The sequence below is a fragment of the Pavona decussata genome, unplaced genomic scaffold, assembly GCF_977016875.1.
Source record: "Pavona decussata unplaced genomic scaffold, jaPavDecu1.1 SCAFFOLD_417, whole genome shotgun sequence".
Lineage (NCBI taxonomy): Eukaryota > Metazoa > Cnidaria > Anthozoa > Scleractinia > Agariciidae > Pavona > Pavona decussata.
This window is the reverse complement of record NW_028145779.1, coordinates 38,780-51,479: the sequence shown is the minus strand read 5'-3', so window position 1 is coordinate 51,479 and position 12,700 is coordinate 38,780. Positions and strand designations below refer to the sequence as shown.

The 12,700-nt window shown below is 41.4% G+C and overlaps 1 protein-coding gene across 1 annotated transcript in view; it reads left to right on the top strand.

The window, feature by feature from the left end:
• LOC146450838 (uncharacterized) overlaps positions 1–12,700 on the top strand; it is a 30,225-nt gene that overhangs the window by 15,620 nt on the left and 1,905 nt on the right. The window contains exons 2-4 of the mRNA XM_085099869.1: positions 300–710; positions 1,941–2,345; positions 9,692–9,751. Of these exons, the coding sequence (XP_084955995.1) occupies positions 348–710; positions 1,941–2,345; positions 9,692–9,751 (828 nt within the window). The 5' untranslated portion in view covers positions 300–347. The remainder of the gene's footprint in view (positions 1–299; positions 711–1,940; positions 2,346–9,691; positions 9,752–12,700) is intronic.

Genomic DNA, 12,700 nt, shown 5'->3' with positions numbered 1-12,700 from the left:
GCCAAGTTCCTCAGGCTCTTTGGCCAGCGGTTCGTCGCCAGGAGAGACTCTGGGGTACTGGATTTCTGCGGTAAAACAATGCAAGCTGTTACGGGACAGCCAATCAAGACATTTATTTATTTATTTATTTATTTATTTATTTATTTTTCATTCTCTAGAGTCTCTCCTGGCGACCAACCGCAAGCCAAAGAGCCAGAGCACTCTGGCTACGAGAATGGTCGCTGGCAAAAAGGATCGCGGTACTGGGGACGAAAATGATGACATGTTATTAATTGATTGTTTTTTAATTCTCTTTACAGACTTCTCTATTTTTCAACGCTTTAACGTTGACGGCACACGAGGTTGAGATGTTCTCTTTTAAAGAGTTATTGGATAGTTACTGGAAGATGGACGAAGACAACACCGAAGATAACCAGCACTACCCATTAATGTTTACAAGTGGGACGCCTGTAAAACAAGAAAAAGGAGAGTCATTCTCCCAAGCGATCTGTCATCACACCGCTCCGTTGCCACAAAATCCCAACCCCTATACAGAGCCTTTGGGTTGTATAAAAATAACCAATGTCTGTGGATCTTTACCTAAAGATTTCTATGAAGAATTGAGCGACAACCAGATTGATAGTCACTTTGTTCAACAGCCACCGATGACAGAAGTTGGTACTAGGACCCGGGAGTGCATTTTCAGGTCAATGTACCCTGTAGAGATAGAGGTAAGAAACTTATCCAAGTGCTTATGTATAGCTAAATGAAATTATCAGGAACAAGGTCCTGAGATGACAGTGCGTGGTTATTTCTCCAACTTTTGTAGCTATCATTTCATTGTAGTTATTTTAGCTTAAATGGATTCTCTACAGTGAACAACGTATCATTACCGTTACGTTAGGGTGTTCCTGCTCCTGGGCACTATCTTCTCTCCATGCTATGAAATCCACATCTATCTAAAGTAAGAGTCACTGAGCTTCAGTATTTTATGGAGCATGAAAATTATTCCCGTATTCGATTGATTGATTAATTGGTTGGTTGGTCTATTGAAGGATTGATTGATTGATTGGTTGACAGGTTGTTTGGTTTATTGATTGAATGATTGATTGATTGATCAATTTATTGGTTGGTCGGCTTATTGATTGATTGATTGGTTGGTTGGTTTATTGATTGATTGATAAATTAATTAATTGATTGATTGATTAATTGATTGATCGATTGATTGATTGATTGATTGATTGATTGATTGATTGGTTGATTGATTGATTGATTGATTGATTGATTGATTGATTGATTGATTGATTGATTGATTGATTGATTGGCTTTGTTAGTAACACTCTTAAGGCGTTCTTCTCCATACAGAAATAGATTCGTATCATTTCTACGAAAACAGCAAGTTATATAATTCGGTAAGACATGTTATGATAGCCGTCTGACAGCTGTTTTAAAAATACAGTTAAATGGAAATTTCAACAGCTTAACAAAGAAAAAAAAAAGCGAAAAGATAAGAGAAATACTTCCGACAGAATTAAAGCTGTGGTTTTCTTTTTATGGAAAAACTGCTGTCAACCTTTTACTGGAAGGCAATATAACTTTATCTATTGAAGTTATCGTAATTTTTCACGAAAACTTCCAATTGCACAAATGTCACAAGAATGTGAATTTAAGGCAAGAAGCTTTGAGTGTGGTCGATTTAATCCAGGAATAAAATTAGCTGGCCCGAACTGTATGATTATAATTTAATTACAATTCAGTTATAATTGAACTGTATCAAGAGTACGTGAGAAGAGACTTGACTAATCAATCAATCATTCATTCAATCAATCAATCAATCAATCAATCAATCAATCAATCAATCAATCAATCAATCAATCAATCAACCAACCAATCAATCAAACAATCTATCAATTAATCAACCAATCAATCTGGTACCACCTATTTTATCGTTTCCTGCGTAGGAAATCGTGTCTGAAGATGAAGACGCTCCAGTAAGTCATGTGACTTGTAAACCCATATTGCCACTGTACCACTCAAGTAACCAGATGCAAACAAGAACCTTCCAGATGCAAGGCATCGAAAACAGTGCAGCACAGGCGGTCTACCATCCCGTATATAATTACAGTGGTGGTTACCGTCCACAGGGATATCAACAGGATCCACGGCAGTTGATTCACGTTCCAATCAGTAACGCTGAAGCCTACAGCTGTCCTACCAGGTGCCCCTGTGTTTGCCATGTGCCATCTGCAAACGTTTCTTCTAACTTAGCAGTCTTTGATGAGGAAAACCAGCGTCCCTGTGTAATTATGGCGCCCGTGAACCATGGGAATGAAGCCCCTTCCATTGTGACTCATGTCCGTTTACAGGTAAGGGAGCCTGAGAAATATTTCTTGTTAACTGTTCACAATGAAATAAAACCAAAGGAACAGGAAGGAAGTCTTGTGACCTTGGACAAAAAATATTTCACCCTAACAATGTTTGCGTGAAAGCAGAGGTAAAACTATATTTTTTTGTTTTTTTTGTTTGTTTGTTGTTTTTTTAATTTCGAAATACCAATGTTTAGGCCATAAGAAAGACCAGCAATAGCTGTTCAGTAGCTTCCAGCCAACGGTCACGCTTAACGTCTTTATGTACAGATCCGGCAAAAAAAAAAAAAACAACAAACTCGCAAACATTGACTGCCTCAAAATTTGACTACTCTAAAGGAGTGACAGGATTGTTTGAATTCTTTGAGACGTTGAGACTACCCCCTTGAGGAGAACTTTGCGCGCGCTTGATCACGTGACACGCGCGCGATATTTCAAATTTTTATGGCGCGTACGATTTTGTTGACGCGTACAAGTTTTTGCAGTTTTTTGCTAGAGTTTGTAGTTTCTTTTCACACTTCGTTGTTTACCATTTTCCCGTTTATTTATTGGGATTAAATTTGGGGTTTGAGCCTACCATTCAAGGAGAACTTTTTCTTAACATGGTGCCGAGACCCGGGAAGCGAATGGTCGCCGTCTAAAGAAGAATTTCTGAGAATTTTTATCGAGAAGCGACAAGTCGCTGTCTGAAGAGGATTTCATCTACAAAATGGGGGACGAAGATCTGAAAAAGAGGAAGAAACTTCGAGGAGGACATAAGGGATATGTCACAAAAACTCTGGAAAGGATTCAATCTCTACTCGGCCGTCTCGAGCCTACCGTGATTAATCAGCTGAAAACATATCGGATTGCTCTTGAAGAGAAACTCAAGATTCTTGGAAGTGTAGATGACGAAATCCTCGGTCTACTTAAAGAGGATCAAATCGAAGCAGAACAATTCAGATAAGTCCAACTCTCATTCTGTTACTTCTAATTCGTTTAGTTATGGCCTTGGGGTAAAGGCAAAACTACCCAAGATTTCTCTGAAAAAGTTCCATGGGGATCCCATGCTTTTCTCTCCCTTTTGGGATTCATTCGTAAGTGCTGTGGACGAGAACCAAGCGCTGTCAGATGTTGATAAGTTCAAGTATCTTAAAACCTTAGTGGAAGGTACGGCCGCCGCAGCCACTCGTGGTCTTCCTTTAATAGCCGATAATTATAAAGCGGCGAAAAACATTCTAAAGAAGCGTTTCGGGCAACCACAAGTTATTATCAATGCACATAGGGAGAGTCTCGTTAAGGTAGCAGCAGTAGCATCTGACAGTAACTTGAAACGTCTAAGGGAGCTTTACGATCAAGTTGAGGCCCACATTCGCGCTCTTCCAGCTATAGGGGTGGAAAGTGAATCTTATGGGAAGTTGTTGATACCCCTTCTGATCGAGAAACTACCAGCAAATCTGGGCTTAATAATTTCAAGGTCCATAGATTAAGAACAGTGGGACTTAGATGTACTCTTAAGGGCCTTTGACAGCGAAATTGAAGCAAAGGAGCGCTGTGAACTGATTGGAAATAACTTGTCTAAACCAGCTGTGATCCCAGTGAAGTCGAATGTCGGGAGATTTATTAAGGGTAGGTCAGGCCCCTCTACCGCATCTGCCTTAGTAACACAATCAGAAGAGAAGTCTGTGAGTTGTACGTACTGCAGACAGAAGCACCCCAGCGCACGTTGTACCACAATCACTGATATTGGAGCTAGAAGAAATCTATTAAAACAACAGGGGCGTTGTTTCTTGTGCTTGCGTCGCAGTCATCTAGAGCGGAATTGCCCTTCTAGCAGCACGTGTCATGATTGCTCAGGAAAGCATTATGTGTCGATTTGCAATAATGCCAAATGTACAACTGCGCGTCAAGAGGGAGTCCAGGAAAGGAAGTCTTTAACAACCGTGTACGTAAACTCGAATACATCTGTCCCTCTGCAAACTGCTATTGGCGAGGTGTCTAGCGTTAATCAGCTCCACACTGGTCTCACTATGCGAATCTTGTTTGATAGTGGAAGTCATTATAAAAAGGTTAAAAAACACGACGTTTCGATGTACATTACATCATTATCAAGTGAAATTAAAAATGCAAGATTGCGGCTATAAATACAAAAATGGACAATAGATATTAATTAAAATAGTAGCATTGAAGAATGCTACCGGTTAAACAAAAAGTTTCGCACGTATAGAGTCCGTTTGAGTGTTCAAGCAAGGCTTAAGTTTCTTGATGTACAGCATTTCAAATACCAAACAATCAAATTTGTTCTGACACTTTCTCAAGATGTTAAAATGGCCCTGATTCAATAGGTGTTTGCTCCCGTGAGCTTCAAGAAAATGTTTGCCAATTGCCGAGTTCTTGTGCTCAGCAACGCGTTGAAAAAGGTGTCTGGCTGTATAGCCGACATAATCTGCATCGCACAGATCACATGAGAAATAGTAAACAACGCATTGCTGATTCACAATCGACGGCTTAACTTCCCTAGGCTTAAGATCATGTTCTAATTTCCTACTAACAAAAACTGGCTGCAATATGGGGCCAATCTTATTACTTAGGTCGTTAAATTGCCTGCGAACCGCATTGGCAGCTACTTGATCCTTAAAAGGAAGGATAATTCTGATCTTACGACCGCCTTCAGGCTTCTCTTCCGCTGCCTGTTCCGATACATTACGAAGAAAATTACTAATGATGGAATCTATGAGAGCCCTAGGATAATCTAGGCGACTGAAAATTGAGCGCAATTTGTTACATTCTAAATTGAAAGCTTCTGTTGTGGAACATAGAGCGTACGCGCGATGTAACATTGTTTTCACTAAAGACACCTTGTATCGTTTGACACCTTGTATCGTTTTTACGAAATGTTTTATCGCAATTTTTTATAGTCAAATGTTTTTCTAAGTCTTTGCTTCTTCGTATAGTGGAAGTCAGCGAGGCTATATGACCGAACGTGTCAGGAACAAGCTTAATCTCTCCGCTGTAAAATCCGTGAAGCTTCTTATCAAGGCTTTCGGTCAGGAGAGCGAGCAACTGAAAGAATGCGATGTCGTTGAGTTCTGCGACAAAGGACTTGGTGTAGACAGCTCGACAGTTCAGATGACTGCGCATGTAGTTCCCTTTAATTTGCAGCCCTCTAAAGGATCAATCAGTGCAACTTGCCCAACAGTCTTACAGACATTTGGTTGATTTAGAACTCGCGGATTGCCCAGTCGTGGATTGCGGCTCAGAAGTGGATATCTTGATTGGAAATGACATCTATTGGTGTTTCTTTACCGGAGATCTGAAACGGGGGGAATGTGGTGCTGTCGCCATGAAAACGACTCTTGGATGGGTACTATCCGGTCCCTTACCCCAAGAACTGAGTTCTGAATCTGAAGTGAATCTGACAACCTGCCACACTCTGAGACTTGACACGTCGCATCCTTTCGAGGCTGTTTCAGAGGAAAAACACGGAGACCCGCTAGTGGAAGAAATGAAGAAATTCTGGAAGTTAGAGAGCATTGGCGTGTTAGCAAACGAAGCATCTGTTCATGACAAGTTCTTGGATACGATTCACAAGCGCGATGGCCGCTATGAAGTATCTTTACCGTGGAAGGAACATCACCCTTTGCTACCAGACAACTATGAAGTTGCAGTCTCACGCGTAAATTCTGTCTTGAAGCTACTGAGAAGAAACCCTGAATTACTCGCCGAATACAACAGAATAATAGAAGAACAGTCGTCCAAGGGAATTATTTCTGAAGTTGATTCTAACTCTGAAATCAAGGTTGGTCACCTCCATTACTTGCCACACCATCCAGTTATACGTGAAGATAAACAGACGACTAAGGTACGAATCGTATACGACGCATCAGCCAAGTCTACTGGCCCGTCCCTCAACGACTGTCTATATGCAGGCCCACCTTTACTCTCTGACATATCTGACGTCCTCATGCGTTTCAGATATCATCGCATTGCCTTGTCAGCCGACATAGAGAAAGCCTTTTTAATGGTGGGAGTGGCAGAGCCCGACCGAGATGTCTTACGTTTCCTGTGGGTAGATGACCCTACAAGTGAAGTCCCCAGAAGTGTTCTCAAGCGCTTTAACCGAGTTGAGTTTGGCGTCACGAGTTCACCCTTTCTCCTAAATGGCACGATAAGACACCACGTTACAAGCTATGAATCAGACGATCCTCAGTTCGTAAACGAATTCCTGAACTCTCTCTATGTGGATGATTTCAACGGGGGAAAGGACAATGATTCCGAGGCCTTCGAACAATATTCGAAGGCAAGATCTAGAATGAAAGATGGAGGATTCAATTTGAGACAGTGGATTTCAAATTCACAGAAGCTGATGCAGTGGATTGATCACGAGGAAGGCATTCCTATCACAGAGGTTGCTACAGTAGCAGAACAAGATCAAACATACGCGACAACTCATCTTGGAATGAAAGGCAAAACATCTGAAGAGAGAAAGGTTCTTGGTCTGAACTGGGACATAACAAGAGATGCCTTCATTCTACGTTTTGATTGGCTGGTTAAATTCGCTAAAGACTTGCCATTGACCAAATGATCAGTTCTTAGAGCCGTCGCTAAACTTTACGATCCTCTCGGTTTCATATCTCCACTGTTTATCACAGTCAAGATCCTCTTTCAAGATTTGTGCAAATTAAAGACTGACTGGGACGAACCTCTTTGTGATGAACTGAACTTCAAGTAGACAAGTTGGTTGTCAGATCTGATGAAAGTTCAGTCTATTTCGATTGACAGATGCTATTTCCACAACGTTAGAGATCAAGTAACCTCTCTGCAAATCCATGGTTTTGGAGACAGATCAGAAGTCGCCTACGCTGCTACCGTATATTTGAGAATCGAGACGATTAAAGGCATCTCGACTCGGCTTATCATGAGCAAAACTAGAGTTGCAGCCCTGACGAAACCAACAATCCCACGACTTGAGCTTTTAGCTGCGTTGATATTAGCAAGGTTAGTCCAGCGTATCAGAGAGGCGCTTCAACCGATAGCTCAAATTAATGAAGTTTTCTGCTGGACTGACTCCATGACGACACTGCACTGGGTAAAGGGAGTCGATAGAGAGTACAAGCAGTTTGTGCAGAACAGAGTCAAAGAAATTCGACAACTGATCCCATCTAATTCGTGGAACCACTGCCCAGGTTATGAAAACCCAGCTGATTTGCCGTCCCGTGGAATGAGTGCGGAGGCCTTACAAGAGTCTGAAATTTGGTGGCATGGACCCCCTTGGCTGCTCGAAGGAAAGAATAAGTGGCCCAGCCCAGCGGATGTCACTGAATTGTCACGTGACTACTATGATGAGATGCGTCCCAGCGACAAACCGAGGAGTAAGCTGATTCATTCTACTGGACCCGTTGTGGAAAGCAGAATCCCAAGTCTGTCCAGTGTATTGGACCCTAACAAATTTGGCGACTTCAAACGCCTAATCAGAGTAACTGCCTTTGTACTCCGATTTCTGCGTAACGCAAGGTCAAAGGAGACTAAAGAAAAACTAATCGGACCGCTCAGTAAATCTGTGGAAATCTTGTGGTTGAAGGAAATGCAGAAAAATGTAGTCAGGTCCCCAAGATTCGAGAATTTGAAGCAACAACTTGGCTTGTACTCAGATGACAATGGATTACTCATATGCAGGTGAAGATTGCAAAACGCATCCATACCGTTTGATGCTAAACATCCTATTCTTTTGCCAGTTTACCATCATTTGACAGTGCGTATTATCCATGACTGCCATCAGCGAGTGCTACACAATGGTGTCAAGGAAACTTTAACGGAACTGAGATCTCGATTTTGGGTCACAAGGGGAAGACAAACTGTTCGAAAGGTAATATCGAAATGTGTGAATTGCAATAAGACCGAAGGCAAGCATTATGCCGTCCCGCCAACTGCGCCATTGCCTCAATTCCGCGTGGAAGAGAACCCTGCCTTTACAAATACTGGAATTGACTTTGCTGGACCTCTATTTGTGAGGAGTGGCGAAAATGAAGAGCAGAGCAATATGCAGAAGGTGTACCTTGCACTGTTTACCTGTGGAAGCACCAGAGCCGTCCATCTTGAAGTGGTACCCAATCTCAACACTGAAACATTCATCAGAAGCTTCAAGCGTTTCATTTGTAGACGCGGTATTCCGAGGTTGGTTGTATCAGACAACGCTAAAACTTTCAAGACCGCCGCAAGAGTATTGTCTTCAGTGTTTGAGCTTCCAGAAGTACAGAGGAATCTGTTGAATCTTAAGGTGAAGTGGAGGTTTAATTTGGAAAGAGCCCCTTGGTGGGGTGGTTTCTTTGAACGCTTGATTCGTTCTGTGAAATGTTGTCTGAAGAAAATCCTCAAGAATGTCAAATTGTCGTATGAAGAACTATTGACTGTTGTTACCGAGGTGGAATGCGTGTTGAATTCCCGCCCTCTGACGTACGTGTCTTCAGAAGATATTAAGGAACCACTCACACCATCTCATTTGATGACAGGAAGAAGATTGCTTTCAATTCCTGACCAAATTGCAGTCGACGAAGAAGAGAAAAGTGAAGTTTCACTTCTCACAAGAAGACAGCGTTATTTACTGTTACTGCTGTCCCATTTCTGGAACCGTTGGAAGCGAGAATACGTGGTAGAGTTGAGAGAACACCACAGGACTAAGAAGGGAACTTTCACCGGTCGCTCAATTCAGCTAGGAGACATCGTTACTGTGATGGAAGAAGGAAGGTCTAACCGAGGAACGTGGAAGCTTGGAAAGGTTCAAGACGTTCATCCAGGGAACGATGGTCTTGTACGAGGAGCAACGGTGGAAGTTATCTCAAACAAAGGCAAACGTACCCATCTTAGGAGACCCTTACAGAAGTTGTATCCTCTTGAAGTTACCACAACGGAAGTTGCAGATGCAAGTTCACCAACTTGCACCCATCCAAAACAAAGACTCAGAAGGAAGGCAGCTGTTGTTGGTGAAATGAAGAGACGTCAAGTCGATCAGTGTTTTGCTGAACTCGATGATTATGATGAACACTGACCGAAGGGGGAAGATGTTTGAATTCTTTGAGACGTTGAGACTACCTCCTTGAGGAGAACTTTGCGCGCGCGTGATCACGTGACACGCGCGCGATATTTCAAATTTTTATGGCGCGTACGATTTTGTTGACGCGTACAAGTTTTTGCAGTTTTTTGCTAGAGTTTGTAGTTTCTTTTCACACTTTGTTGATTACCATTTTCCCGTTTATTTATTGGGATTAAATTTGGAGTTTGAGCCTACCATTCAAGGAGAACTTTTTCTTAACAAGGATTGTAACAGTACTTACTCAACTATATTTTAAAAAAAACGTCATTTTAACCAGATTGGTGGCCACATTGTCAAGCCCTCGGGAATCTCCACGGAGCGGAGAACTAACCAAATGGTAAGTACTGGAAAACTAGACTTTTCTCTTGTCTCTGTTTTCACCCATCCACACTAGAAACGAAGTGTTTTCAAAAGTCTGCGGCCGTTTTCATCGGCGTTTTAGTTTGGACGATAGCTAAAAACGCATGAAAAAGTATGCGTTTTCAAACGAAAACGCATAAGTATGGATGGGGCCTAAATATCTTAATTAAAAAGATACCGCTCAATTTCTTGAGAGAATTTAGTTATTTATGATACCTTTGTCCTCGCACAATCCAAACACAATGTGAGACGACGGGACTACCACTATATTTACAATAGTGGTGTAATAGAGTGAATAATGGATCTAGAACCATGGGCTATAGGTCTTAAACAAACAGTCGTTTTGGTAACCAAGCGTTTTCGTCGGAGCCAAGGCGCGGTGGCTAAGCGCTTGATGTTTTCCCCCAAAAAACGACTGGACGGGAAACGGTTTAACTGTTGCTAGGAGATTTGAGCTACTGGCCAATTACTGGGCGTAAAATACAATAGACATGTTTTGCAAATTTGTCTCCAGCTGGTAAGGAAAACAAACTCCTTCCACCCCTTGCTAGTTGCAGAATGTGACAAAAAGATGACTCTCCCAACAGGGAAGGAGTCGAAAACAGTTTGATGAAATATTAAAAAAATATATACAATTTTGAAATAACATACCTATGACTCGACTGATACATTTGGGCTTTGAAATATGCTTAGTTTATTGGATTGCTGAAGGGCTAACCGGTTTTTTTTTTTTTTGAAATCAATGACAAAATGTTTTCAGTTGGATGTAGTGGGTAGAAGCAGACAAACAAAGCAAACGTTTGCATACATAACATTTTATTAAGGACTTTCCCAAACGTTACTTGTTGAATTTCAGTTTCTTCTCAGCTCGAGAAAACGCCAACTCCGGCCTCTTCGGGTGGCTTCAATGTCGGATGATGTTTGATTAAGCAACAATCGCTATTCAAACCAATGCTGAATACAAATCAAACACTAGAAACAGCTTTCAAGCACTGAACTGGAGTAAATGGATTTTAAAAGATATTTTTTTTCCAAACCTGAAAGAAAGTTAGTTTGTCGCTCCATGGCAAGGGATTCAAAACAAACAACGAAATATTCCAATGAAAACATCTTCCAGCTATCTACTTACTTCGAACTCGTAGCAACTCTAGATGGGCATAGATGCAGATGGGCATAGTATAGTAACTTCATACGAGCTTCGCACGATTGATCGAGTTTAGTTCCTACCCACGCCTGGAACACTCGGTTACTAAGCCTAAACGAATACTGGCGGCATAATTTTGAATCAAGTGGAGCGTTTTTCAGGCTTTTCTACAAGAAATATATAGGGAGAAACTACTAGAAACGACAAAAGACTACTTCAGTGTGAGTAATTAAACTTTGAGATTTTTATTTAGTTGAAACCCATTTTTCCTATAGCCCATGCTAGAACCTTCACGATCATGCCACTGCCTCCTTTTATACCCCCACTTTATATCCCTCTCCCATTCCACTTCCGTAAGACTATAAGCTGAAATTGTTGGCAGCTGTTTTTCTCATCCATCCTTGCGCGAAATGGTAATTTTTGTCATACCGGAAGGTACTGTCGTATGTATTTTTTTTCTTTATCTTCTCTCTGGTTATGTACTGTATAACTTTAATTGTTTATATAATAATACGAACAACTTTGAAATAAGATGCTAAACAGATAGCCTAACTTTGATATATTAAAATTCAGCCTCAAACAATAATATCACTGCGAGGCTCCAGGGAATAAATTGTAGAGTTTATATGGGTTTATTCCCCAGAGCCTCGCAGTGATGTTTATTGTTTCAGGCTGAATTTTAATATATCGAAATTGGACCACTCAAACGCTCACAACTCGACACAAGACATTCAATTAACGTGACATGTATTTGCTTGATGACTGGAAGCCAGATCTTAATCTAATCTTTCTTTTAGAAACACAACTGTGGCAAGCGATCGTCAAAACCTTTCTTTGCGTCTCTGAAATGGAATCAAAACTATTTCTTGAAAATCTTTTCCATCAAAAGATCTCAGCTGTTAGTTCTCGCCAATGGTATCGCGGCTGATATCCCATCGCCCTTAAGCCAATCAAAACTCTGGAATTGCATCATCCGTTAAATAATTACGATAAGAATCAAATCTGCAATGTTTTCGACGTTTAAACTACTTGTCTCCCAAAGTGAAGTGGCGTACTCATGATGTAACACGCAGAGCAACAACAAAACAACAGGCAGCCCTTAGAGCGGCTCACAGGACTGGCTGACAAAAACAAAAGCGGAGCAATCAACAAACGACAAAGACAATGGTCCCTCACTAACTGTGAAACAATAGAACTGCGTGATATACAGCTCCAATGAAATACGAAATCCTAAAGAGCTGCGTGCTATCTCCTCCTCAAGCCATTAGAAGGAAATTGAACCAAACCATGCCACTCCCTATTCTCACTGTCTAAATAACCACGAAACTAGCCTGCACGCAACGCTGGCATGTTTGTAACGCCTCGGTGTTTTAAAGTCAATGCCACCCGTGTCTCGTGGGACTTCATCTGCCTATTAAAGCAAACTATATTCTTGCTCTTTGGTCATTCTCGCCAAGTTACGCCGTTCTGGGATTTCAGAATGTTTTTTTTACCCACCCACCTCCCCTTCGGCGACGCGTCCTACCTTTCCTTTCTCTGTCTTACGACCTTCTATCAGTTTGTAAAATCTCGCCTCCCATATCTTAATTCAGCAAAGGCAGTGAGTGGTTGTAATGACAGTGAAAATGGTTTACGATTTGCTCCCGCTCTTGGCGTCAGTTTCCTGTGCTTGCTTAGAATTCTGATTGGTTCTTTGCGTAGTAAGTGTCAGAGTAATTGTTTTGGCTTTGGTTTTACGACACTTAATTGAAAACTGCTCTATTTGATAGTTCTTATCAATTT